Source organism: Mauremys reevesii, linkage group 26 (genome assembly GCF_016161935.1).
Source record: "Mauremys reevesii isolate NIE-2019 linkage group 26, ASM1616193v1, whole genome shotgun sequence".
In the NCBI taxonomy this organism is placed as follows: Eukaryota; Metazoa; Chordata; order Testudines; family Geoemydidae; genus Mauremys; species Mauremys reevesii.
Genome location: NC_052648.1, coordinates 12,635,860 through 12,659,185, shown reverse-complemented (window position 1 = coordinate 12,659,185; position 23,326 = coordinate 12,635,860). Strand labels below are relative to the sequence as shown.

General features: G+C 45.8%; 1 protein-coding gene across 5 annotated transcripts in view; it reads right to left on the bottom strand.

Annotated features, from left to right (window-relative positions):
- Positions 1 to 637: 637 nt before the first annotated feature.
- The window catches only part of FZR1 (fizzy and cell division cycle 20 related 1), a 35,669-nt gene continuing 12,980 nt past the window's right edge, over positions 638 to 23,326 (bottom strand). For 3 of the 5 annotated variants that reach the window (XM_039515865.1, XM_039515868.1, XM_039515866.1), the window contains exons 2-14: positions 20,691 to 20,836; positions 16,485 to 16,610; positions 16,101 to 16,164; positions 15,692 to 15,819; positions 14,696 to 14,778; positions 11,230 to 11,413; positions 10,930 to 10,995; positions 9,153 to 9,255; positions 8,275 to 8,459; positions 6,759 to 6,992; positions 6,554 to 6,658; positions 5,533 to 5,625; positions 638 to 4,197 (exon numbers count right to left, since the gene is read on the bottom strand). In XM_039515865.1, the coding sequence (XP_039371799.1) occupies positions 4,156 to 4,197; positions 5,533 to 5,625; positions 6,554 to 6,658; positions 6,759 to 6,992; positions 8,275 to 8,459; positions 9,153 to 9,255; positions 10,930 to 10,995; positions 11,230 to 11,413; positions 14,696 to 14,778; positions 15,692 to 15,819; positions 16,101 to 16,164; positions 16,485 to 16,610; positions 20,691 to 20,759 (1,482 nt within the window). In that variant the 5' untranslated portion in view covers positions 20,760 to 20,836 and the 3' untranslated portion in view covers positions 638 to 4,155. The remainder of the gene's footprint in view (positions 4,198 to 5,532; positions 5,626 to 6,553; positions 6,659 to 6,758; positions 6,993 to 8,274; positions 8,460 to 9,152; positions 9,256 to 10,929; positions 10,996 to 11,229; positions 11,414 to 14,695; positions 14,779 to 15,691; positions 15,820 to 16,100; positions 16,165 to 16,484; positions 16,611 to 20,690; positions 20,837 to 23,326) is intronic. The other 2 variants (XM_039515867.1, XM_039515869.1) reach the window with 1 other exon arrangement.

The window sequence follows — 23,326 nt, the reverse complement described above, 5'->3', positions numbered from 1 at the left end:
ACGTGCTTAATCTCCAGCCATAGCCAACACTCTGGGATCTGTACAAGTCTGTACAGTAAGAGTCCAGTTCATTAGCACTGTAGTTAGCGGTCAGATCTGAGAGGCAAGGTTTGTATCTGCTTAACAGTGCTGACAAATGCTAAGTGGACGGGTCCCGAGTCTACACGTGTAAGAGCAAGAGCCAGGCTGGCAGGCCAGTCAACATACCAGTTCCCTCTCTGTGTCTTATTAGGGCAACAGAAGCCATCACGGCCATGGGAGAAGGGACTGGAGCAAGACAGATTCCATCCTGGTTTGCACGGCATTAAAAACTGCCCGCCAGCCCCAGAATCCTCAGCCGGGTTTTCAGATCACAGCAGGGGGAGGGTTTTTTTGGAGGGGTGGGGAGAAGAGGAGGAAACATCACTTGATTTGTACACCAATGAAAATGGCTTGGAATAGAACATTTTGAAAAGTGACACAGTCACTCTCTCTCTGGCCCTGCTTCTCCAAACCAGACCCTCGCCCCAGGGAAGTCCACACGGCTGCATGGCTGAGGGGAAAGCTCAGGTACTTGAGCCCAGGATCCACACAGCACTTTAAAGCACAACATCACTCAGGTGTTTCACGTGAAGCTTTACAGAAGGCGACACCAGGCGTAAATTGACAATGTATTTAATGCCAGTTACATTGCTTAACATGAAAAGTTACAATGGTCTCTGTATTTTTTTCCACCATATGATGCTTTGTATGTAACAATGCCACAAGTTCTTAGAATTTACCTGCATAAACTCTGGGGAGACCTTTCAAACTGCCTGAACTGTACAAGTCAGAAATGTTATGGTTCATACATTGAAATAAGTGTACGGGAGTTTTTCTTCCATTTACAACACTATTGAGCACACTCCAGGCAGCCAATCGCTTCACACGAGTTGCATACATGAGATTCTGGACACAAACACCCCCAGCACCCCCCCCGGAAAGATACCTGTTGAGGACACTCCACTAGCCCCAGCAAACCACCTCCTTTAGCAACCACATGGGAAACAGGGAATTTGTGCTGGTATTTTTTTTATGTCCACTAATGACAGTTTTTAACATTGCTCTCCCACCACCTCTCCAGCCGGGCAGCCGATACACTCAACCATAAACCAGCTATGGGATCGGGAATCAACTACTCATCCCTGCTAAGCAGAACCGTAGGAACACAAAGTAACCTGTCTTGCTCCCAAAGCAGGTGTCAGCCCAGCCTTCCGAGCAGAGGATTAGGAACGCGCAGAGCAGAGGATTAGGAACGCGATCGTTCTGAAACACTGACAGAAATAATGTTGTTAGAAGCAGAGAACAACAAACTGAGCGCCTAGAAGGAGGCTCGCTCTTGACTGAGCTCTCTGTCGAATGCAATTCTCTGCTTGAGATTTCAGTGCGACACACAAGAAAGCTCCCATGTGTAACTGCAGCACAGACTCCAGAGCATCTCCACTTCTCTGTGGTATTTCCTCCCTCCACTCCATTATATTTCTGGGGAGTGCTTCAAAACCAAACCCAACACTGCAGGCCTAAAGGAAGGGGACTGTCTGCTCCCTTCTCCTTTCCAAGCAAACCCTCCCCAATAAAAAGCAAAGCTCGTCTTAGCCTGAGTTCGAATGTTCCTTTTACCAGCTGCCTCAGCAAGGGTGGCTCTCTGATGTAGGGCGCACAAGCCTAGGCTGATCACACGCCTAACAAACAGGAAAGCTTGCTCCTCTCCAGCGTGTGGTATTGGGCAGGGGCGGGAGGAGAGGGGATTACTGGCAGGATAGTTACCAGGACCACTGCACAACCCAGCCTGTACCGCTCCCTCCCAGCCCCCAGCCATCCCTGCACACACCATCAGACTTTCCACCTTTCTTCTGCACAAGACACTTTCCGTTTTCCTCCTCGTTAAGTGGGCACTTACACAACTTGAGCAGAGACAAATTTACTCCCCTTGTTTCCCTCCATTTACAGATTTTTCTCCAGGAGGAAAATGTTTGGTGGGTGGTTTGGACATTGAGCTCGGGGACTGGGGAACAGTTATCGCAAACGAGGAACTAAGCCACATTCCCCCTCCTCCCAGTCTCTGACTGAAGCCTCTGGGCCTTTCTCCACCATAATTGCCCCAGGGGGTGGAACAGGCCCCCGTTACAGACCATGTTTCACTGCAAGGGACGCCTGGAATTCAGACATGCTAACCTGTCAGATCATTAAGTCAGGCAAACAATTCCTTAGTGCTTTAGTGATGGGACGGCTGAGGATGCCAAACACGTAACAAGCAGCAAGAGAGGCATCAGGAGACCATTTTTGCAGTGCCTTGGAATTTTGTGGCGAGAACCAGAGTAAAGCAGATCTGGGCTGAAATGGTTTTTGGAGGAGCGTGGGAAGGGGGCGGCGGGATTATTCAGGTCCCATTTTTGGCTTTAAGGGCTCCAATGCCGTCAGCTTTGCTACGGAACCCCGTGTCGAGAAGCACTCAGTCCCCAGAGCCCAACAGCCACGCGCTAGCTGGAAATGGCACGCTCGGCCAAGGCTGCAGTGAAATGGAATCAGTTCATAGCAATTCTCTCTGCCAGACTTGCTACCTGAAATTTGCCCTTTCTAAAGGGGTCGCTGCTGCTCTAGAGGAGCAGGTATCTCCCACACCTTCCCTCCCCCACACCTGGGCAGGCTGGTTTCGCAAGAAGGTATCTGCCTACACACTATGTACAACAGGACAAGGTCTATATACACAATAGCCAAGAGAAGAGACAGCACTTACATCCACACATTTTACAAAAGGAAGCGAGGGGGTGGGCCGAACAGCCAGATGCACAGCAGGCGAGCATTGGCACATGTACAAAGTAGACAGGAACTGGCTGCTGCAAGCATAACAGCTTCTCTTTAAATTAAAAGCAAGACACACACACACACACACACAAGTGCTTAGCATCACACCTCACTGCATTATTCCAACAAACTGGCAGGATCTCTCTTCCTGAAACTTAAAAATGGGCCTCTGGCTCTGACCTAATTGAAGTTTAAAAAAAAAAAAAAGGCAACACTTCGCCCTTGCCTAAAATACCTTGCACACAGACTTACAAACACATGATGTTTCTTCCGTCCCATGTGGAAGACAGGCAACAATCTTAAAGAACCTTTGTCTTTGAAAACAGATCCACAATAGTCTTTCTTTCTAAATCCATCTCAACTGCTTTTGTCCTCATAGAGACACTGCAGCAATCAGTCTGCAATAATTGGCACAGCATAAAGCTCTAAATAAATACTCCTGGGTCTTTTAAAAAAAAAGCCATTGTTTCCCCATTAAACTAAAAGTCTTGAGACCAGCTTTGAACGTGTAATATCAATAATTCTTTTTAAAAAAATAATCATCTCTTTGGATTGTGCAGTGATCTTTCCTTCAGAAGAGGCAGCTGCTGTTAAAATCTTTTTTAAAAATTCTCAGCTCTGTTATTTTAGCCAGATACTAAGTGTGCTGAAAATTAAACGCTTAGGGGAACATCCATGTCAAGTATTAGTCATTTTTTTAAACGGAAGAGAAAACTGTGTGTCTGAGGAAAATAAGCAGTTCTCCTTTTTTCTACTTGGAAAGTTAGTCCCAAGCAAAACCAATACCCATTCTACATGCCAGAGGCTTCTTCCCAGTTCTAACTTTTGTCCTCTCCCACCAGTAAAATTTGATCCAGTCTGGATAACTCCGGCTTCCGAGGAAGTGTGTCAAATCAGAGAACGATGAAGAACCCAGAGCAGCATTCCAAACCAACCCACCCCCTCACAGAACACTCCTCTCTCACAGAGGTTACAAAGCAGCAGTCGGGATGCCCTTGGCCTAGTCTTCCTTATCATGGTCCACATCACACAAGCTCTACCCAATGTATAAAATTAGATACTTTAGTTTTTCCCTCTTGCACCTGTTCCCCTTTATGAAGAATGAATTCTTTACCTTTTGGTAGTTGCATCACCCTCCCAGCCCCACCCCAAATACTGTCCAATATGGTTCGCAATCATGTATTTAAGAAGAATCTTGAAAGTCCATCCTCCAAACCCACTGGCACTCCCCCTTCCCCTCTTCTGGTTGATAGTGAGAGGTTCCATGCACGCCAAGTTAGTGGTTTTCTCCTGGCACATTGTACCGGGGTCTCCTGCTGTGCAATACGGGGTTTACCGTATCCTGGTGAAGAGATTCAGGACAGACACAGACTCCTGAAAAAAAAATGAAGAGAAAAGTTTTGAACTCAAGATCCCCACTCTAAATACACCTCCACCCCGATATAACGCTGTCCTCAGGAGCCAAAAGAATCTTACTGCGTTATAGGTGAAACCGTGTTGTATCAAACTTGCTTTGATCCGCCAGAGTGCGCAGCCCCGCCCCCCAGAGCACTGCTTTATCGCGTTATATCCGAATTCGTGTTATATTGGGTTGCGTTACATCGGGGTAGAGGTGTATTCACTAGAAAATGAGTTGGGCACAGATAGCTCCACCACACTGCCTCAGCCCTATCCCACACACATTCATTTCTGCCATGAAGCCAGGGCTCGAGGCAAACCACACCTATGGAAATGGGTCTGGGGCTTGCCTGACATTAAAGGGCAAAGCTTCATAAGCATCCCCGAGATTGATGTTGGTCAGAGAACAACCTTCCTGTGCCCATGCACGTCTACGGGGTACATGGGGAGTGGGAGCATGGCAGAAAACGATATGGGCTAGTTTTGCAGTACAAGTTTCTGTGAAACAGGGATTGCTGCATACATCCTACACCAGAGCCACCAGAAACCAGGTGGAGACTGTCAATCAATCCATTAATTGCTGGTCTCTGTCTCTCTGTGGTCCCGCCGCATGGTATCTTGGTTCCTGGCCACCTCTGCCGTCTCTCCACATCTGCTCAAGATGCCTTGAGACTACTTTTCAAAAAGAGCCCTGCAGAAACTTTTTGCTGACCCCCACTGAGAAGTCATCTCTAGAATGGTGACAGTTCAGGGACTTAAGGGAGTTTGATCCTGTCTCCTAAAGCCACTGTGCCAGAACTGAAGAATATGTATCCAAATGACACTGCAACAGTGTATTAAAATGCTAGGAAGGAACAGGCTAAGGTGGACACCCTACACCGCTGCTACTTAAAACGAGCGGTGTGGCATGGCATGGCATGGCACCAGCATAACCACCAACGGTTCAATCTTAAGAATGTGACACCCAGCCTTAAATGGAGACCGATGGCCTTTAGTTGTACTAGTTACTTTACTTATTCTGTGCGGAGGCCTCATAAATCACTACTTTCAAGTGAGGATCACAAACCCCTTAGCATTTGATCAAGACTCAATCCCCCCCAGCTGCTCAGAGAGAAGTATTGGGTGTGTGATCATTGTACACATAGGTAAGTGGAGGAATACAAAAGCAGTGAAGTGACTGTCCAAGGTCACACAGCAAGTGACTAGAGCTGGATAGACGATCCACAGCCTCCCTCCTAGAGGGCTCTCCCTCACTGGGCAGGGCCTGCTGCAGAACCAGGAACGAACTAGCCACATACACGAGCGATTTACCTTTGTTGAGCGAGTTTTGCTGAAGACATTCCAGAACCTCAGGGTTTCATCTCCTGCTCCTGTAACTATGGCCTCCCCATCAGGAGACATTGCCTAAGGCGAGAAAGAAAACAAAAGCACGAACAGTCTTCAAAATACCAGTTCACATGTTTCTAAGCGGTAGTTTAAAATGGAGGCCTCCCCCGCACCAGAATACAAACTTCCCTTCTCCTCACCTCCCTTCAATTCCCTTCACCTTCTCTCTAATGAAGGTAAACCAGGCCCAGCTGCCTTTGCTTTCCTCCTGCCTTGTCACCACTGTCACAGGCAAGATGCAGAACTTTGGAAACAAGTCGTAGTTTATGCTGCTGCAGATACGTAAGGGTCATTCACATTCTCTCTAGAATCGCACTTCTCTTTAGAAAGCCAGGAGTCAGCTGTTAGGATGCCAACATCACCCTACACATTGTTAACAAATGAACTAGCCACAGTGTCTAGAACAGTATGAGGCAGGCTCAGCTGATCCCATTCTGTGCTGAAGCTTCCCCCACCAGATAAGAGATGGAACTGGATTAAAACAGGACTGGGTGTTTTAATGCACAACCATGAAGGGGAAAAACAGGTGGAATAAGGAGGAGGATTAAAAAAAGTCTTCTAACTCCGAAGAAACTTTCAGCTTTTATCAATTTCCCTTGAGATCTGTTTGCTGACCCAGGTATCTGTGCGCCTCAGAAGTGAGGGGAGTTGGAGTTTGACAACCTGGGGCTTGTCCAAAGGTTAATTTGGGTCACTTTTTGTCAAGTGGTGCAGAAGAATCCCTCACTCCAGTGTCAGCAAGCAGGGACAGCCAGATCCCAAATGCTCCTGCTGAGTGCAGTGAAGCTTAGTCTTGTTTGTTTCACTAACCAAACCCTGGGTAGCTAGGAACCAGCAGATACCAGTACTAGGCAGTGTGGGTTTTGTCTCAGTGCACAACCCAGTCGCAGCAGAACCAGAAGCAGTAGGAGAGATCACTAAGCAAAGGGCATGGGTTCTAGCTTACCAGGTATAAGACTCTGTACGAATGCCCGGTTAGTTTTGCTACTTGGGTTAAGGAGGGATATTTCCAGACGAGAATCTGGTTCTGCGAGTATCCATGGGTACTCACCTGTAGGGGGAAGACAAGAATTACAAGAGAGAGTCAGCACTGACAGTTCCTGACCCAGGGAAGCTCAGCAGCAGGACTCCAACCCCCCGGTTCAACTTACTAGTTCATTGGCATGTTTGGACCAAGCCAGATTGCACACTTGTGAGCCAGTATCAATGCACTGCAAGGGCTGCCCGGTTAGAGTGTTCCAGAACCGAATGCAGCGGTCAGCTGTCCCACCACCCGAGGCCAACAGGCCATGCTGGTGTGGAGACCACGCAATAGCTTTCACTGCTGCTAGGTGCTCTGTGTATTGCTGGACAGGACTCAAGCTGGAGTGATTCCACACAAGGAGCTGGTGGAGAGAAGAAACAAGACTAATTAACATACAACTACAACCTCCGCTCCCCTGCCCTCCAACCGAGGAGACAGCACCGGCTAAAGCCCAGCCTGGTGAAGCTTGCCCTGCACAGCTCAGCCAATGCACCTCCATCTTAACGATTAGCCATTCCTGTACTGGGGCCTCTCCCTCAGGGACAGCCAAACCTGCTCAACGCAGGGTTCCTTCTGCAATCTGGGGCTAGAGCAGGGGTCAGAAGTGCTGGGCCGCGTCTTCATGTGTTCACTCTGGTTTAAGGCTCCGCATGCCAGTCACACATTTTAATGTTTTTAGAAGGTCTCTTTCTATAAGTCTATAATATAGAACTAAACTAGTGTTGTATGTAAAGTAAATAAGGTTTTTAAAATTTTTAAGAAGCTTCCTTTAAAATTAAATTAAAATGCAGAGCCCCCCAGACCGGTGGCCAGGCCCCGGGCAGTGTGAGTGCCCCTGAAAATCAGCTCGCGTGCCACCTTCGGCACCTGCGCCATAGGTTGCCTAGCCCTGGGCTAGAGTAAGATCTACAAACTCGTGTCACTTGGGCTATGTGCAGTGCTTGAACTCTGGTCTCTTGACATGAAAGACTGAATAATCCAGCCATAATAAAAAACTTTGGAAAACTGTTCTCCCCCCCCACCCCCGCCCGTGAACGAGAGTAGAAGCTGAAAGGGCTTGGGACACAGTATCTTCCATCACACCAATGTCTGGGGAGTTAATTGTGCAGGAATCGATCCCAAGGTGCTCTCAGAACTGTTCTTGGTACCATATGTATCCATTCTTTGTTCTGTGGTAAATAGCAAACCTGAGCTGTGCCTCTTACAACAGAACAAACGCGCAGAAGGGAATTTCAGCGTCAACGAAGTTAGTTAAAACTGTGAAAACGTCCTTCACTGCACACTGCCAAACTTCATGTTTAAGTGGAGCCTGTTTAAACCAGCGTCGCTGAAACCTAACACCCTTCAGGCCAGACATACAGGTGGAGATGCCCAAGCACATGAGGAGCAACAAAGCACAGTTAAGGTGCCCTATTGATTTTTATCTACGACGGACACTAGAAAGTTGTAGGATAGTCTAGTTTAGCCACATGGGGGAGAGGGGATGGTCTGTCAATCACCTCGCTAGTAACAAAAAGGCATCGTCAGAGAAGAGAGGCTAGAATTAAGAGCTGACGTCTCTTTGAAAGACGACAGCTTTTAAGACAGGGCACGCAGGTTCAGCGATGAGGCCGAGCCCAGAGCCACAGCAATCAGTACTATACCTTGTTATCATTTCCACCCGACGCTAGGAGCTGGTGGTCTGTGGACCACTTCAGCCCACACACCTCCTGCCTGTGGCCCTGAAGCCGTCGCTCAGACTGTAGTGGGGGGGTCCGGATGTCTCTCTGAAGGATCATTCTGTCCCGACTGCCAGAAGAAAGCTGGTCTGCATTCCACGCCAAAGCACCTGAAATGCAGGCAAAGGAACAGAGTGAGAACTCCAGGCAGCTGTCAGTGCAGGATTCCTGGGGGTAAGTACCAAGCCATTATAACCAGAGGAGGACTAAACAAATCTCTTCTTGAGCAACCTTTGTTGGAAGATCAAAAAGCTTTTTACATACACAAACCCTATGGAAGTTCATATTACACCCACTTTGCAGCTGGGTAAACTGAGGCACGAGTGGTGTAACAACTTGCGTGAGGTCATCAGAACTCATGAGGTGTCTCAACTCCCAACCCCTGACACGGTCACCAATTCACACCGCCTACTTGTAAAAGTTATTCCCTGAAAATCAGGATGAACTGGAATCCTCAAGCAGCCAGCCTGGAGGGTTGAATGTCATTGGTTTCAACAAGGCGTATTAACAGGACACACCTAGGATGCCTCATCACACAACACCCTCCACAACTGTATGTGGCGATGATTCGTAGTATCACTACCCCCAAGAGCAGGCCAGTGAATTTAAAAGGACTTTAAAAAAAAAAAGTCTATTTCATAGAAGGTTTGGGGAAGGAGTGACCATTCCCACACTCCCTTTTGGATCATAAATGAGAGCAATACTGCAATATTAACACAGCCTTATGGGATCCCTCTTCTATGTTAGCAAATGCCATTTTCAAATGGTAAACTTCAGCTCTCTTGCCTCCTGTTCTTCCTTACCCACTCTGGCTGTGTGACCCTCAAGCATGGATAATTTCTTCCCTGCAGCCGCGTCCCAGATCTGTACAAAGCCCTTGTGAGTTCCAACGGCTACCAAGTTCCCCTAAATACACAAAAAGAAAACTTGCAATCAATAAAGTCAGTAAGTAAACGTACAAAGAGATCCAAGAGCCGCACGACAGATTCTGAGGGCTTGTCTTCACTACAGGGGTAAGCTGACCTAAGTTATGCTACTCCAGCTACGTGAGCAATGTAGCTGGAGTCGATGTACCTCAGGTCAACTTAGCGCAGTGAAGATACCGGGGTGTATCGACAGGAGACGCTCTCCAGTTGACTTCCCTTACTCTTCCAGGATCGACTGGAGAGCGCTCTGCCATCGATTTAGCTGGTCTCCGCTAGACCCTCTAAATCGATCCCTGCTGTGTCACTTGCAGCAGTGTCAATCTCCCCACAGTGAAGACTAGCCCTCAGTCCCTAAAAGGCAAAGGGAGGGGGAGGAGGAGTATCATCTCTGGAGATTGCACATCTTGTAAGATCTGTCCTGCTCAAAGGAACTCCAGCTGTTAATCAGCAATGAGTTGAATGAAGAAGAAATTTTTGCAATACCTTAACACACAACTATTAAAAGAAGATCTGTAGAAATGAAAACTGAAAAGTATCAATAGATCCTTTTAAAGAAGGATAATATTGGCACTTCTTTATAGAGCACCTTTTTCCCAAGGCCCTCTAAGATATTTATAATCATTACCTAATTACATCTTTACACACACCCCAGACCCCAAGATGTTTTAACAGATAGGGTAAACTGAGGCACAAGCATTAAGTGACTTGCCCAACATCATACAGTGAGCTATTGGCTGAGTTGGAAACAGAACCCAGGAGGCAGTCTTGACTCCTTGTCTTCCACTCTAAACTCTATGTGAGTGCTTGCTAAAGAGACAGTGAATACCTGTCCACATAAGCTATTGGTTTAAACAGGATGGGAGATGTTGCTGAATTCCTTTGCAATGGGATACATCTCTTTGGCCTCAACCAACCAGCCAGGCAGGATTTCATGGCACTACACAGAGCATCAAACAGAGCATCTGGAGGTTCTGCTTCACAAAAGGCTTTTCTAGCAGGATGCTGGGCTCTTTTACCCCAAGCCTTCCCCGGAACGAGGAAGACAAATCTGGCATGACAAGAATATGGAGAGTAATTAGAGCAAAGACACTGAGCACATCAGCTCATGCAGAGCATCTCTCCAGAACAAGCAGTAGTCCGGAACCTCTCTCTAAGAGCGCTCCCAGCACTGCAGCAATGGCACAGTGTGTACAAGAGCACGGCTCACTCACATACAGATATATTTATGGTCAATGTCGGAGGCAGTTCTACACTCACAGACCAGTCCACGTCCATCCCCGCTATCCTGTTATGTAGGCAAGGCTTTTCTTTTTCTTTTTTTTTGGGGGGGTGGGGGAGAAAGGGGGTCCAGAAGAACACACCTTAAGTGCATACATCTTAGGCTTTAACAAAAAAAGTAGAGAGAAATGCTCTTTGGTATCTCGACTGAGGTCATGTGTTGCTCACTGAACTTAATCTAGGTGGTTCTCACTCCAGCGTGACACTGTGTGTTCCTATCAGCTAAGGAGTGTCTCTAGTGACATACGGAGGATCAGATGTTCTGAAATGTTGAGCTCTTACAAATGCAAATGAAGTTAACATTCATTTGGGCTTTGGGTGCTCAGCATCTCTGAAAAGAATGTCCTAACGGTCTGTGTGGTAGTATTATACTGACCCGTTCTGACCAGCCCACTGATGTCACAGAATCGCCTTCCACAGACAGATCACACAACCGGGTCACCTTGAAAATTAGGAAATAAAATGGAAGTTAGGACTAAAGAGGCAAACTAGGAGATTAGTTGCCTAGCAAATTAAGTATTTGGAACTAAGAGCACTAGTACCTTGCACCGCACAGATGGTACATTCCAGGGTACTGGAAAGAGTACTGCAGAATACGAAACACGAAGGCCGATCCAACTGACCCGCAGTCCATTTTACTTTCTCCCATAGCAGGAAAGAAAAGGCCATGCCTTACCTGGCTAGTACAAGCACTCCATAGGTAAACACAGGTACCGAGGCCAACACTGAGAACATTGAGAGAAGACCAGTCCACTAGGTTCAGGTAGAAGTCATCCTGCAGCTCTGGAGCATCCAGCACTTTGAAAGGAATCTTGGAGATTTTTCTTGTTGGTTTTCGAGGTGATCTTAGCAATTTCTGACTGTTCACACAAATAGAGATGGGATTGTTTTATGAGGCTTTGAAGGTACAAAGAGATTTAGAGAAATTCCTACTGTTTTGCTCATTGCCTTTCTACAGAAATGTCGAGATTGAAAGAGATCGCACTATTCCTTCAGTGCTGCCACCCTCCTGAGGTGAGCAGCCAGAGGAAAGTAATGGACACAAAATGAAAAAGGGAAGCTGCACACAGCAAAGCTGCCCTGTGACACTGAACCAGTGAGGGTTAAGTAATCAGCAGGCTAAGTGACCCAAAATCAATCTTTAATAATACATTAGAGGAGTACTGAAATGGTAAACAGGGCTATTTCTCTTAGATCGTCATCAAAGCCACGTTAAGCAGACTTAGGCTTTGTCTACACTAGCACTTTTGTCAGTCAGGGGAGTGGAAATGGCCTTAATTTTTTTAAATGTAAACCTATATTGTCAGAGAATTAGAAGTAGATACTAACTGTGTTTGTCGGTGTTTACCTATATCTGTTAAGTTTACCAATGTGATCTAATTAGCTTGTAGATGATAAACTTCTGTTCCTGTTGTTACTATAGTCTATTGATTCAGAGATCAAAAAGGAATGTTAACATTTAGAGGAAATTTGTGGTGTACTAATATTACTACAAATTTCAAAGAGAAAGGTAGACAGACTGTCTATGAACTGCTTGCATGGTTAATTACCTTATGCTAATGAATGCAGCTAGTTACTAGCGTGTGACTAAGAAAGATTTACTTCAAAGCAACAATAGGTATTGCCTATCCTTCGTCCAAGAACGCCTGCTGTGATGTTTGCTTTCAAGATGCTACCGTAGCCTGCTAGAAAACTATAAGAGAACTCTAGGGCCTGAAACTTTTTATCTCAGATCTGCTCAAACTTCATCAGGGACGTTCAAGTCACAAAACTGAGGTCTCCAGGTGTGTCCTGGACTATCCTTGCAAATTCTCATGGAAGAATTTGAACAAATTCTACACATGGACTAAACTATTGGACTGATTCTAAGAAGACTTTTACAAATGAGCAGCTCGCCATCGCTGCTATGAAAATGACCTGAACTTTATTCATATCTTACTCTGGGGGAATCCTGCACTACTTCGCATGTGCATAATTAATGAGCCACATGGTTCTAATTGTTTGAACAGAAAAAAGCGTCTGCTGAAATCTTGCTGCAGTTCTGCCTTTTGTCCACCAGAGGGCACTGTGGCAATAGACCACAGCAGCAGCTCCTGGCTAGCTAGGGGCGAGAACGAGCCTGCCTTCTGCCCAGTGTCGGTCAGGTCAGGTCAGGGGACAGGGACTATGGGGAGACAGACAGCATGGGTGCTGGGGGTGGGCTGACAGAGGCTCATAAGGGCTAGTGGGAGAGGACAGACAGAGACAGGGGCTGAATGGGAGTGGAGGCACAGGGCCATGGGGGAGGGCGGTGCAGGACCACATGGGGATGGGGGAGGTGGTGTCTGAATGGGGGTGGAGGGACATGTGGACAGGAGGTGCAGGAACACATGGGACAGGGGCAGATGTGCCTGACTGAATGGGAGAGGCTAGGAGTCAGCCAGGGGCTGCATGGGGGAAGCTCCTAACAATCCCTCCTTGCCCCCCCCCACAAAAAACCTGTTCCATACTTTTCCCCACCCATACCCAACAACCCTCCAAGTTCACACCCAGGCTCCTTCCCAGCAATTTACTTCCCTCTCCCTTAGCCACTCCGTTATCCCTAACTCCCCATAGCCTTTGCACTGCTTCGGAGGGGTGCGGGAAATACGGTTCTGTATTGTCGTTTAAATGAATTCCTACTCAGAGTTCTGCAGTAATATGCCTAGTAAGGAATCTATTTGTCAAAAAACATTTCCTGACTCTCTTTTGTTATCCGTATTGTTACCCACATACTTGCTGACAGGTATTTTGAAATAAATGACCAAAAATAATTGAAACTGGTGTGATTATATTGCGTTATTTTGACAAAATATGCAGTATTTTAAAATATTGTGAACATAATTTTTAATTTTGGGGAGCAGAATTCCCCCAGGAGCAATATCTGTATGTATAACGATCTTTTACCCATAGCAACTCTGTCTCTTCTTTTTTTAAATAAAACTTAAATTAATGAATGAGAATTGGCTGTAAGAATGTATTTGGGTAAGAAGTATTAATTCACCCGGTGGGTAACGTGTCTGGTTTCTTGGGATTGGTAGAACTTTATATATAGTGAATAAGATTTTAAGTAATCCTCCCTATATTAGATTTGGCTGTCCAGGTGGGAGCCCAGGGCTGGATTGCTTAAGGGGAACTGTGTTTTACCTTCTGGGTAACCAGTGTGGTATTACAGAAGCTATTTTGTTACTGGCTTGGAGAATCGAATTATAAGAATAAACCATCAGTTTTGGGGATTGTCTGCCCCATCCTTTGCAGTTTGCTCTGACTGAGTGATCTCCGTGTGGCCCCTCCAGCGACCACAGTAACATGCCCAAAAAGGGGAGGCCACTTAATAACACTCCTGATATGAACAACTTCTGGTTAATAGCAACATTTTGCTGGGAACCAATCCCATCTCATTAGACTACAATGTTAATTGGATTCAGATATTAACAGGCATGCTGCTTTTTGACAGCCTTTTGACATGCTTTTCCGGCTGCAGCCCTGCAAACCTGCCTGCTGTTTGGGAGGAGGATGCCGGGCTTTTCATGAGAGCAGGAGCTTGGAGGTCCAAGGGGCTGCATGGTATCACGGTGCTCTCCAGGCTGTGCCCTGCCCTGGTACCAGAGGCCCAGGCTTGGCACGTCCCAGTGCTTCCTTCCCTGACTATAGCCCTGCAAACCTGCCTTCAGGGATGTGGCAGGGAAGAGAGCACTGAGACACGCCAAGCATCAGCCACAGGCAGGTTTCGAGAGCTGCGGCATGGGAATGCATATCCCAGTGCTGGCTAGAGCCTCACAAACCTCCCCGCCAATTCCCTGCCCACAGCCTCCTCTCCCAGCTGCCAGCACTGCCTTCCCTGGCTGCAGCCCTGCAAACCTGCCTTTCACTTACCGGCAGCCTCTGGATAATAACAGCAGTTGTTAGCAACCTCTCGGTTCCCAGCAAGTGGAATCTACTGTATTTCTAGGATTGTTTGCACAGAGACAAGATCCTTGCTCCTTAGGTGTCTGACTACTCCTGCTGCCTGCTTCCCCTCCTGAAATCCCATAGCTGTACAGCAACCAATTATAACACTAGTCAGAGAGCTCCTGAAAACCCCAGCCCCCATTTTTTCCCCACCCATAGGTAGCCAGCATTACCTTTTGTTGCTGACAGGTGACAGGGAATATGGGGAGACCTCATTGCCATCATCTGGACTGGAGCGTTTGGTGCTGAGTGAGTACTGCACAAAGAAGAAAGCATTGGATACAAAAACCCCACACAGTACAGGTCCTGACGTGCCAGAGGTTTACAAGATCACCTACAATGTAATTAATTAACATACATTACCTAGTCAGAGGTCCCTTCAAAACCCTGCATTGTGGTGGCCCCACTGTGTTTTACTTTCTATCCTCTTCAGTCCCTTCCCTTAAAGATTCCTTTAAATCTTGCTCTACAGCAGGGGTCGGCAACCTTTCAGAAGCGGTGTGCCGAGTCCTCTTTTATTCACTCTAAATTAAGGATTACGTGTGCCAGTAATACATTTTAATGTTTTTAGAAGGTCTCTTTCTACAAGTATATAGTATAGATAACTAAACTATTGTTGTATGTAAAGTAAATACGGTTTTAAAATTTTTTAAGAAGCTTCATTTAAAATTAAATTAAAATGCAGAGCCCTCCGGACTGGTGGCCAGGACCCAGGCAGTGTGAGTGCCACTGAAAATCAGGTCATGTGCCGCCTTCGGCACCTGTGCCATAGGTTGCCTACCCCTGCTCTATAGCAATACTGAGAAACTAATTTCTGTTGAATCTCAAAACCTCTCCTTCATTTAGGGAACACACCAAGGCCATGTGTTAACTTGCCCACGTCCTTTCCAAAACAATTTTTCAAACCCTCCGTCATAACTCAGGAAAGAAGAATTTCTGCAGCAAGCAGCAGTTCCTCATGCTCTCTGTGGAGTCGGTGGACAGCGTCCACTGGATTTTGTCACTAACACAACCCACCCCAGTCATTCCATACTATTGATGACTCACTTTAAACCTTGGCTAGACTTCTTAATATAGCTACTACACTATGCACCGGCTGCCATATGTGAGGAGTGTCCAACTCCTCTCGCATAAGCAATGCAGACTGATGCACTGCTAGCCAAGCTTACTGTGAAGAGGCTCTTCTTCTCCGGCGTGGATGGCTGCAGTCTCCTGTCCTCTGTCTGCGGGTCCTGCACTTTCTCAATCCCTGCTCCCAGCAGTTCGTTCTTTAGCAAGGCTGAGTAAGCAAGGCCATCTGTGCAAACATACAAACGAGCTCTTGAGCAGAGTGTCCTACGCTAGTGGTTCTCAACCGGAGTATGCAGTGGCCTTGCAGGGGGTACGTCAACGCATCTGAATGGGCTCTGGAGACCAAGGTATCATATTCCCTGTGATGGGGCCTCCCGGTCAGGGCTGTGGCCCAATAGCTAGGGCAGCAAGCGAGATGCTTGCACTGCTGTTGCCCATGTTATATTTGACTTCAGTGTCAAATCAAAAGCTAGACACGAAGGAACAAGTGGTACAAAACACATCTACCTTTGCCATTGTCTGAGGTAGCATCCTTTGCTTTTCTGTTTTGACTTGGTGACTTTTCGTTTTCCTAGAGGGGGGGAAATATATGCTAACAAACACTCCAGTCACTGCAAACAAAGTTCTCCCCCCCCAGTAATGGGAAAAGCACCACCACCTTGAAAAATCTGCAGCAATCGATTGTGATGCTGAGGCATCAAATAGTGAAGCAGCAAAAGAGATGGAGGGCAGAAGGTGAAGCAGTGGGGAAGGGAAGGGAGAGGGAAGGTAATACTCTGCTAGTCCTCTGAAGTAGTTTTCCTGCCAAACAAACTTGTTTAACTCCATGCAAACTCCCCCATCCTGCTAAGAAAAATACCTTGTGCTGTGTAACTCGGGGGTAATACTCACATTTATTCTGTGAAAGTTAATGCTCCAGTTGGCCCCAGCTCTTGAGGGAATGAAACGGTCTCCATGTTTACTGGGGGAGGACATTGGAGAGTTGGAAGGTGTCAGTGTTCGTCTCATCTCAACTACCTGAAGTTTAAAAAGTTACATATGGAGAAACACTGCAAGAACCAGGCAGGAAAAATGTTGGCTCACAGTGGGCTCTGAAAGGCAGACTCCAGAAATCTGCTTTCATTAGGGCCAAATAAACCTGGAGTGACAGAACACATGGTTTGTCACCTTACAAGCCTAGTAAGCACTCCTTCCACAGGCACGATTCCCACTGACGAGTGCTAACAGGAGCACTTAAAGAATCTGTCTCTCCACATGCTCCCTCTCAACAGTGGAGATCAGCTGGCATGCTCTTGCCAATGGTCCCAAGGTTTGAAATCTGGGCAGCTGGAGGCAGGGCACTGTGAGGTATTGGCATGACTGGAATCCCTTCCCCTATTGGTCTGATTCAGGCCTCACGTAAACATACAGTGTATTGTACCTTATAAGAATATCTCTCACACAAAAAGGTTGCAGGCAGTCAGCCCGATCTTTTTTCTGTCCTTCCAGAATGAGAGGGCACTGACTCCTAAGAGTCCCACAAAGGGAGATCTCAGTACTTTGCTCCTCCCTATGCCTTTTGGTTAGTGTGATCTCTGCCATACCCAGGCTGCTGCCGTAAGTATGCCAAGGGCCCGCTGCGGCATATGAACAGGAGTTTGGAGTGGGTGTGTGCACACTGAAGACAGCAAATTTTATTAAGGTCAGATAAATACAGCAATGCTTCCAAGTCCTCTTGGCATACCTATGGGAGCAGAGTCACGGCTGCCGTGTTGTGTGGGAAAAATGTCACCTTAACACTACTTCCTAGTTTTCTAACATTTGTTTGTTTTCTCCATAATGCTAATGTTCTTGTAGGGGGTACATAAAAGGGACCTCCTTTATATTTATATTTCTTGGTTTTGCTAGAGATATCGTGTGTAACCCAGAAGTATCTCTTCAATATGCATGTCATTTAAATACAACATTGAACCTAAATCAATTACATCAAGTAGAATCTCTACAGGACTACAGGTAAGTGTGTATTTTAAGATCTTAGTAATGGCAAAAGGTATTACGGAGTTCGTAGCAGATATGCACCGGAACTAATACACGAATCCTCCTGTGGGAGTTTTATTTCAGTTAAAAGCCATTTACGTGCATCATGTCAGCTGAGGACGCGTTCCAAGACTCAGTAAGATATGGAGATCAGAGATCACAGTCTTTAGACTATTTACACACTTTACCTAAGGCAAAGAAAGCAAGAACAGTGAAATACCAACATAAGTGGATGACATAGATTAGACCAGGGATCGGCAACCTTTGGCATGCGGCTCACCAAGGTAAGCATCCTGGCAGGCTGGGCCAGTTTGTTTACCGGCTGCGTCGGCAGGTTCGGCCAATCGCGGCTCCCAGTGGCCGCGGTTCGCCACTCCAGGCCAATGGGGACTGCGGGAAGCGGCGCAGGACGAGGGATGTGCTGGCTGCTGCTTCCTGCGGCCCTCATTGGCCTGGAGCGGCGAACCGCGCCCAGTGGGAGCCACGATCAGCTGAACCTGTGGATGCGGCAGACAAACAAACCAGCCCGGCCCGCCAGGGTGCTTACCCTGGCAAGCTGCGTGCCAAAGGTTGCCGATCCAAGTTGAAGGCCTATCCAAGTAGAGACAGAGGCTGCAATTTGGGGCCATGTCACAGCATACAAGGACCTTAACACACTAGGTGCTAGCTGGAGGACAATTCTCTCAGCACAAGTGTTGTGTAAGGAAGCTACAGGCCTCACTATAAGACCCACCACAGGGGGCAGTATTGCCAACCCCAACTGTCCAAAAGTCATGAGACTGGTTTAGAAATCTGATCAAATTAAAATTTGTGATTCTGGGTGCACTTGAGACACGTGTTCAAGCTTTTCTCTGCAAACATGAACGTGAGAAACTTACTTTTTAAAAACAGGAGCCAAGATTAATGTAATCACTTGTCTCCAGGAGCAGGGGTGTTAAATAACACAAGTGTCACAATAAAATTACAAGAACTGGCAATACTGGGCACCATGGCATAGCACGATGGCCATTCAGGGTGGCACCACAGCCTACAGTGCCCCTTGGGTCCAGCTCCTGAGCCTAACTTACCCCAGCTGCCATTTTAGGCCCCAGAGGCACCCCAAATCTGGGAGGCACAAAGGTGGATTAAAGTAACCTTTGGCCCCCTTCCACTGGAATGCTATGCTTGTGCCACGCCTCTAAGGGGTACAACAGTCTCTCCCAAAGGATTTCAGAAGAATATTTTACTTGCCGCACCAATCTATTAGAATTGTTTGAGGGGGTCAACAAACATTTGGACCAGGGTGAACCAATGGATATAGTGGACTTGGACTTTCAGAAAGCCTTTGACAAGGTCCCTCAACAAAAGCTCTTAAGCAAAGTAAACTGTCATGGGACAAGAGGGAAGGTCCCCTCATGGCTCAGTAACTGGTTAAAATATAGGAAATGGAGGGTAGGAATAAATGGTCACTTTTCAGAGTGGAGAGAGGTAAACAGAGGGGTCTCCCAAGGAACTGTATTGGGATCAGTGCTGTTCACCATATTCATAAATGATCTTAGCAAAACAGTGAGGTAGCGAAGTTTTCAGATTATACAAATTACGCAAGATTGTAATTCTTCACAGTTTTCTTTGGATTTAACTAAGGGATCTCACTAAACTGGGTGATGGGGCAACAAAATGGCAGATGAAATTCAATGCTGATAAATGAGAAGCAGTGCACACTGGAAAACATAATCCCAACTATACATACAAAACGCTGGGGTCTAAATTAGCTGTTACCAATCAAGAAAGATCTTGGAGTAATCAAATCATTGATAGTTCTCTGAAAACACCTGCTCAGTTTGCAGTGGCAGTCAAAAAAAGATAACAATGTTGAGAAATATTTAGGAAAGGGATTGATAATATCATAATGCAACTATATATATTCATGGTATGCCCACACCTTGAATACCGAGTGTAGTTCTAGTTGGGCTAGCTCAAAGATATATTACAAATGGAAAACGTACAGAGAAGCGCAATAAAAATGATTAAGGATATGGATCAGCTTCCATCTGAGGAGAGATTAAGAAGACTGGGACTGTTCATCTTAGAAAAAGATGACTAAAGAGGGATAGGACAGAGGTCTATAAAATCATGAATGGTGTGGAGAAAGTGAATAAGGAAGCGCTATTTACCCCTTGACATAACTCAAGAACTAGGGGTCACCCGACAAAAAATTAATAGGCAGCAGGTTTTTTGTTAAAAAGGGAATTACTTCACATAACACCCAGTTAACGTGTGGAAGTCATTGTCACAAGATGTTGTGAAGCCCAAAACTATAACTGGGTTCAATTAGATCGTTGATGGAAGATAGGGTTGCATCCCTGACCAGCTTGGCTAATAGCCAAGAATGGACCTATGTTCTACATGGCCTTAAGCCTCTGACTGCCAGATACTGGGACTGGATCACTCGATAATTGCCCTGTTTGGATTATTCCCTCTGAAGCATCTGGCCTTAGCCAGCATCAGAAAACAGGATACTGGGCTAGAGGGACCACTGGTCTGACCAAGTATGGCCATTATTATGCTCTTATGATATAAAACACCGCAGAAAAGCTGGAAGATCTGTGTGTGTCTAAAGTCCACCAATCATATACCCCCAGCATTCAGAAGATTAGCTAGTTTTAAAAAAATTTAACTGTCTATATTCCAGTAGTACCTAATGAGATTATATAGTTTCCTGATGTCAAGTACTGAATAATAAAGATGTTATAACCCCCTTGGGCTTCTGAGTATTACATACATACAGAGATTTAACCAATTTTAGCTGAGAAAACTGGCCAAGTTAAGAAGTTGTTTGAGTAACTGTTTCCCAGGACAATTCAGAAACTTAGACAGTAGAGCATTTCAGTCAAAGGTTTGGTTTAATTTATAACTAAAGGCCTGCATGCTATTAAGTAGCTCATATAGGAAGCTAGATAGCCTGTCTGAAGGACAGTAGAGAAAGCACATTACAGCTCACAGAATAAAGTCTGTTCTTTGCTGGGGGATGTGGGAGGGGCAGTGGCACCTGGATAAGTCACTAGGAGAATCATTAGGCACAGTGGAAATGTGCTGACTTACACAAGGCATCGTGTTTTCATTCTGGATGTTGATCTGGCGCAGGAGACGTCTCTCATAATCCTGGTCCATGGTGGAAAGGGCGGGGGCTGGGGAGTCTAACAGTCCCAGGACCTTCTATTCATGAAGTCTAGCCAGTAATCAGTCTGCTGCAACAAAACAGGAAGAAAGTCAACAAATGGTGCATAGTCCCATATACAAACCCACTGCCACCACCAAATTTCATTTCTATACCACTGCCCACGGGAGATGCTCAAAGCACTTTACAGACATTAATTAATTAAGCCACCCAACCAGCATGAGAAGCACATCAAATTTCTGCCACAATCTGTGAAGGGAAGCACAGAGAGGTTAAGTAAGTAGCAGGATCACAAATGGAAGCTAGAAGTCCCAACTCAAATCTTGTGCTTCAAGACACAAGACCATTTTGCCTCTCTGTCGCACAGTATTCAGAATTTCAATTGGTAAAGCATAGCACAGAATCAGTGCATTGGCTGGTTAGGAATTTTATTTAAGTTAATGTTTAAAATTAAATATACACACGTTAAGAGGGAAGGTACTGTACATCTGGAGTCAGGCTTGAGTTATGAGGGATTATAGGTATCGGTTACAAAGATCACGAGATACATACATATCACATAACCAGCATAGACCCAGATTGGGGGGTGGGAGTTTTTAAAGCATCAGTGGATAAGTGGGCTCGGGTACGCCACCCACAGAATGTATTACATTACACAACTCTATTACCCTCATGGCTGCTGATACCACCCAGCTCTACAATTCTGGGTGGACGGTTGGTCCTAGTCTCCACTGAGACCTGGTTTATGCTTAAAAATTAGATCTACCTAGCTATGTTGTTCAGTGCTGTGAAAAATTTCACCCCCTGAAAACCACAGTTAGGTTAACCTTATCCCCAGTATAGACACAGCTAGGTCAGTGGAATAACTTCTCAGTCGATCTAGCTACTGCCTCTCAGAGAAATGGATTAAACTACATTGATGGAAAAACCTCAGCTGTCAATGAGGAAGTATCTACACTACAGTGCTACAGCTGTAGCTGCAGTAGAGAGGAGCCATGCCCTGACTATCTTTCAGTCATAAAATCCAGGAGGATGTGATTTCACAACAGATATTCATTTACATTTGGTTGGTAAGATTTTAATCGAATGAGTCATACAAAATTAAACATTATCTTTCAAGTTCTATTCTCAGTCTTACAGCTTTTCACCTACTTACAGAACTTATACCTTTAGATTACCAGATCACACTTTATCATCTGTTTTTAAACAGAACTCCCTTTTCTTTCAGGCATGAGAAAGGACAACTAAAGACATCATTCATCTGACAAACTTTTCTCATCTACTGCATTGTCACACTAATGTAGCTTCCTAAATGGACCAGTGAATAAAGGATGCATTTTAGGACTCTGTGGCTACAATATACAGAAAATGGCAACAGCAGTTTGTTGGGAATATACAGGGTGTCTCATTTTCGGTTAAATCCTGTGTGACGTTATGAGTCTGATCTAATATTTCATAGAACGATGACAGGGTCAGAAAGAGTTAATTAACTCACAGACTGACCTGACCCATGGCCGAACTTTAGAAACTGGTTAGGCAGATATGTAAATGAATAGGTTTCAGAGTAGGGGGAAGGAATAGCTCAGTGGTTTGAGCATTGGCCTGCTAAACCCAGGGTTGTGAGTTCAATCCTTGAGGGGGCCATTTAGGGATCTGGGGCAAAAATCTATCTGGGGATTAGCCCTGCTTTGAGCAGGGGGTTGACTAGATGACCTCCTGAGGTCCCTTCCAACCTTGATATTCTATGATAAAGCCCTGTTAGTCTGTATCGGCAAAGAACTGGAGTACTTGTGGCACCTTAGAGACTAACAAATTTATTTCAGCATAAGCTTTTGTAGGCTACAGCCCACTTCTTCGGATGCATAGAATGGAACACACAAACAGAAGATATTTATACATATTTATCTTTGGTCTGTGTGTTCCATTCTATGCATCCGAAGAAGTGGGCTGTAGCCTACAAAAGCTTATGCTGAAATAAATTTGGTCTCTAAGGTGCCACAAGTACTCCTGTTCTTTATGTAAATGAATAGAGCTTTGAAATGCAAGTCTGCATTGTCAGAGGTAGAAGGATAGGTGTTTGCTCAGGTCTTGTGATGTAGGCAAACAAGTCTTGTCTATTGCTATAGCTTTAATTCAAAGATCAAAAAAGGATTAACAACATTTAGGAAGATACTTGAGTGAAATAGTATTATTGTCTATGCGTCTCTTTGAAGGTTGTGGTAACCTGTATCTGAACTGTTTAATGGATAAGTTACCCTGTGCTAATTGCCAGGATGTTTGGGAGAAGGAGTTAAGCCTATTGTTTTCTCAGGCCAAAAGGCTGCTGGAAACGTGTAAGAACCCTGGGACATGATCCTACTTCATCTCAGATCTGCGTTGGGTTTCAAGAGGGGGAAACCTTAAGCCAAAAGGATTGAGATCCCCAGTCACTGACTGGAGTCACCCTGAACATGGACATTGGACTATAACCTATGGACTATTTCTAAAAGGACTTTTGGCAACTACAAGCTCACCTCTACTATGTATCTGAACCTCAAGAATTGAATTTAAGTCTGTCTGT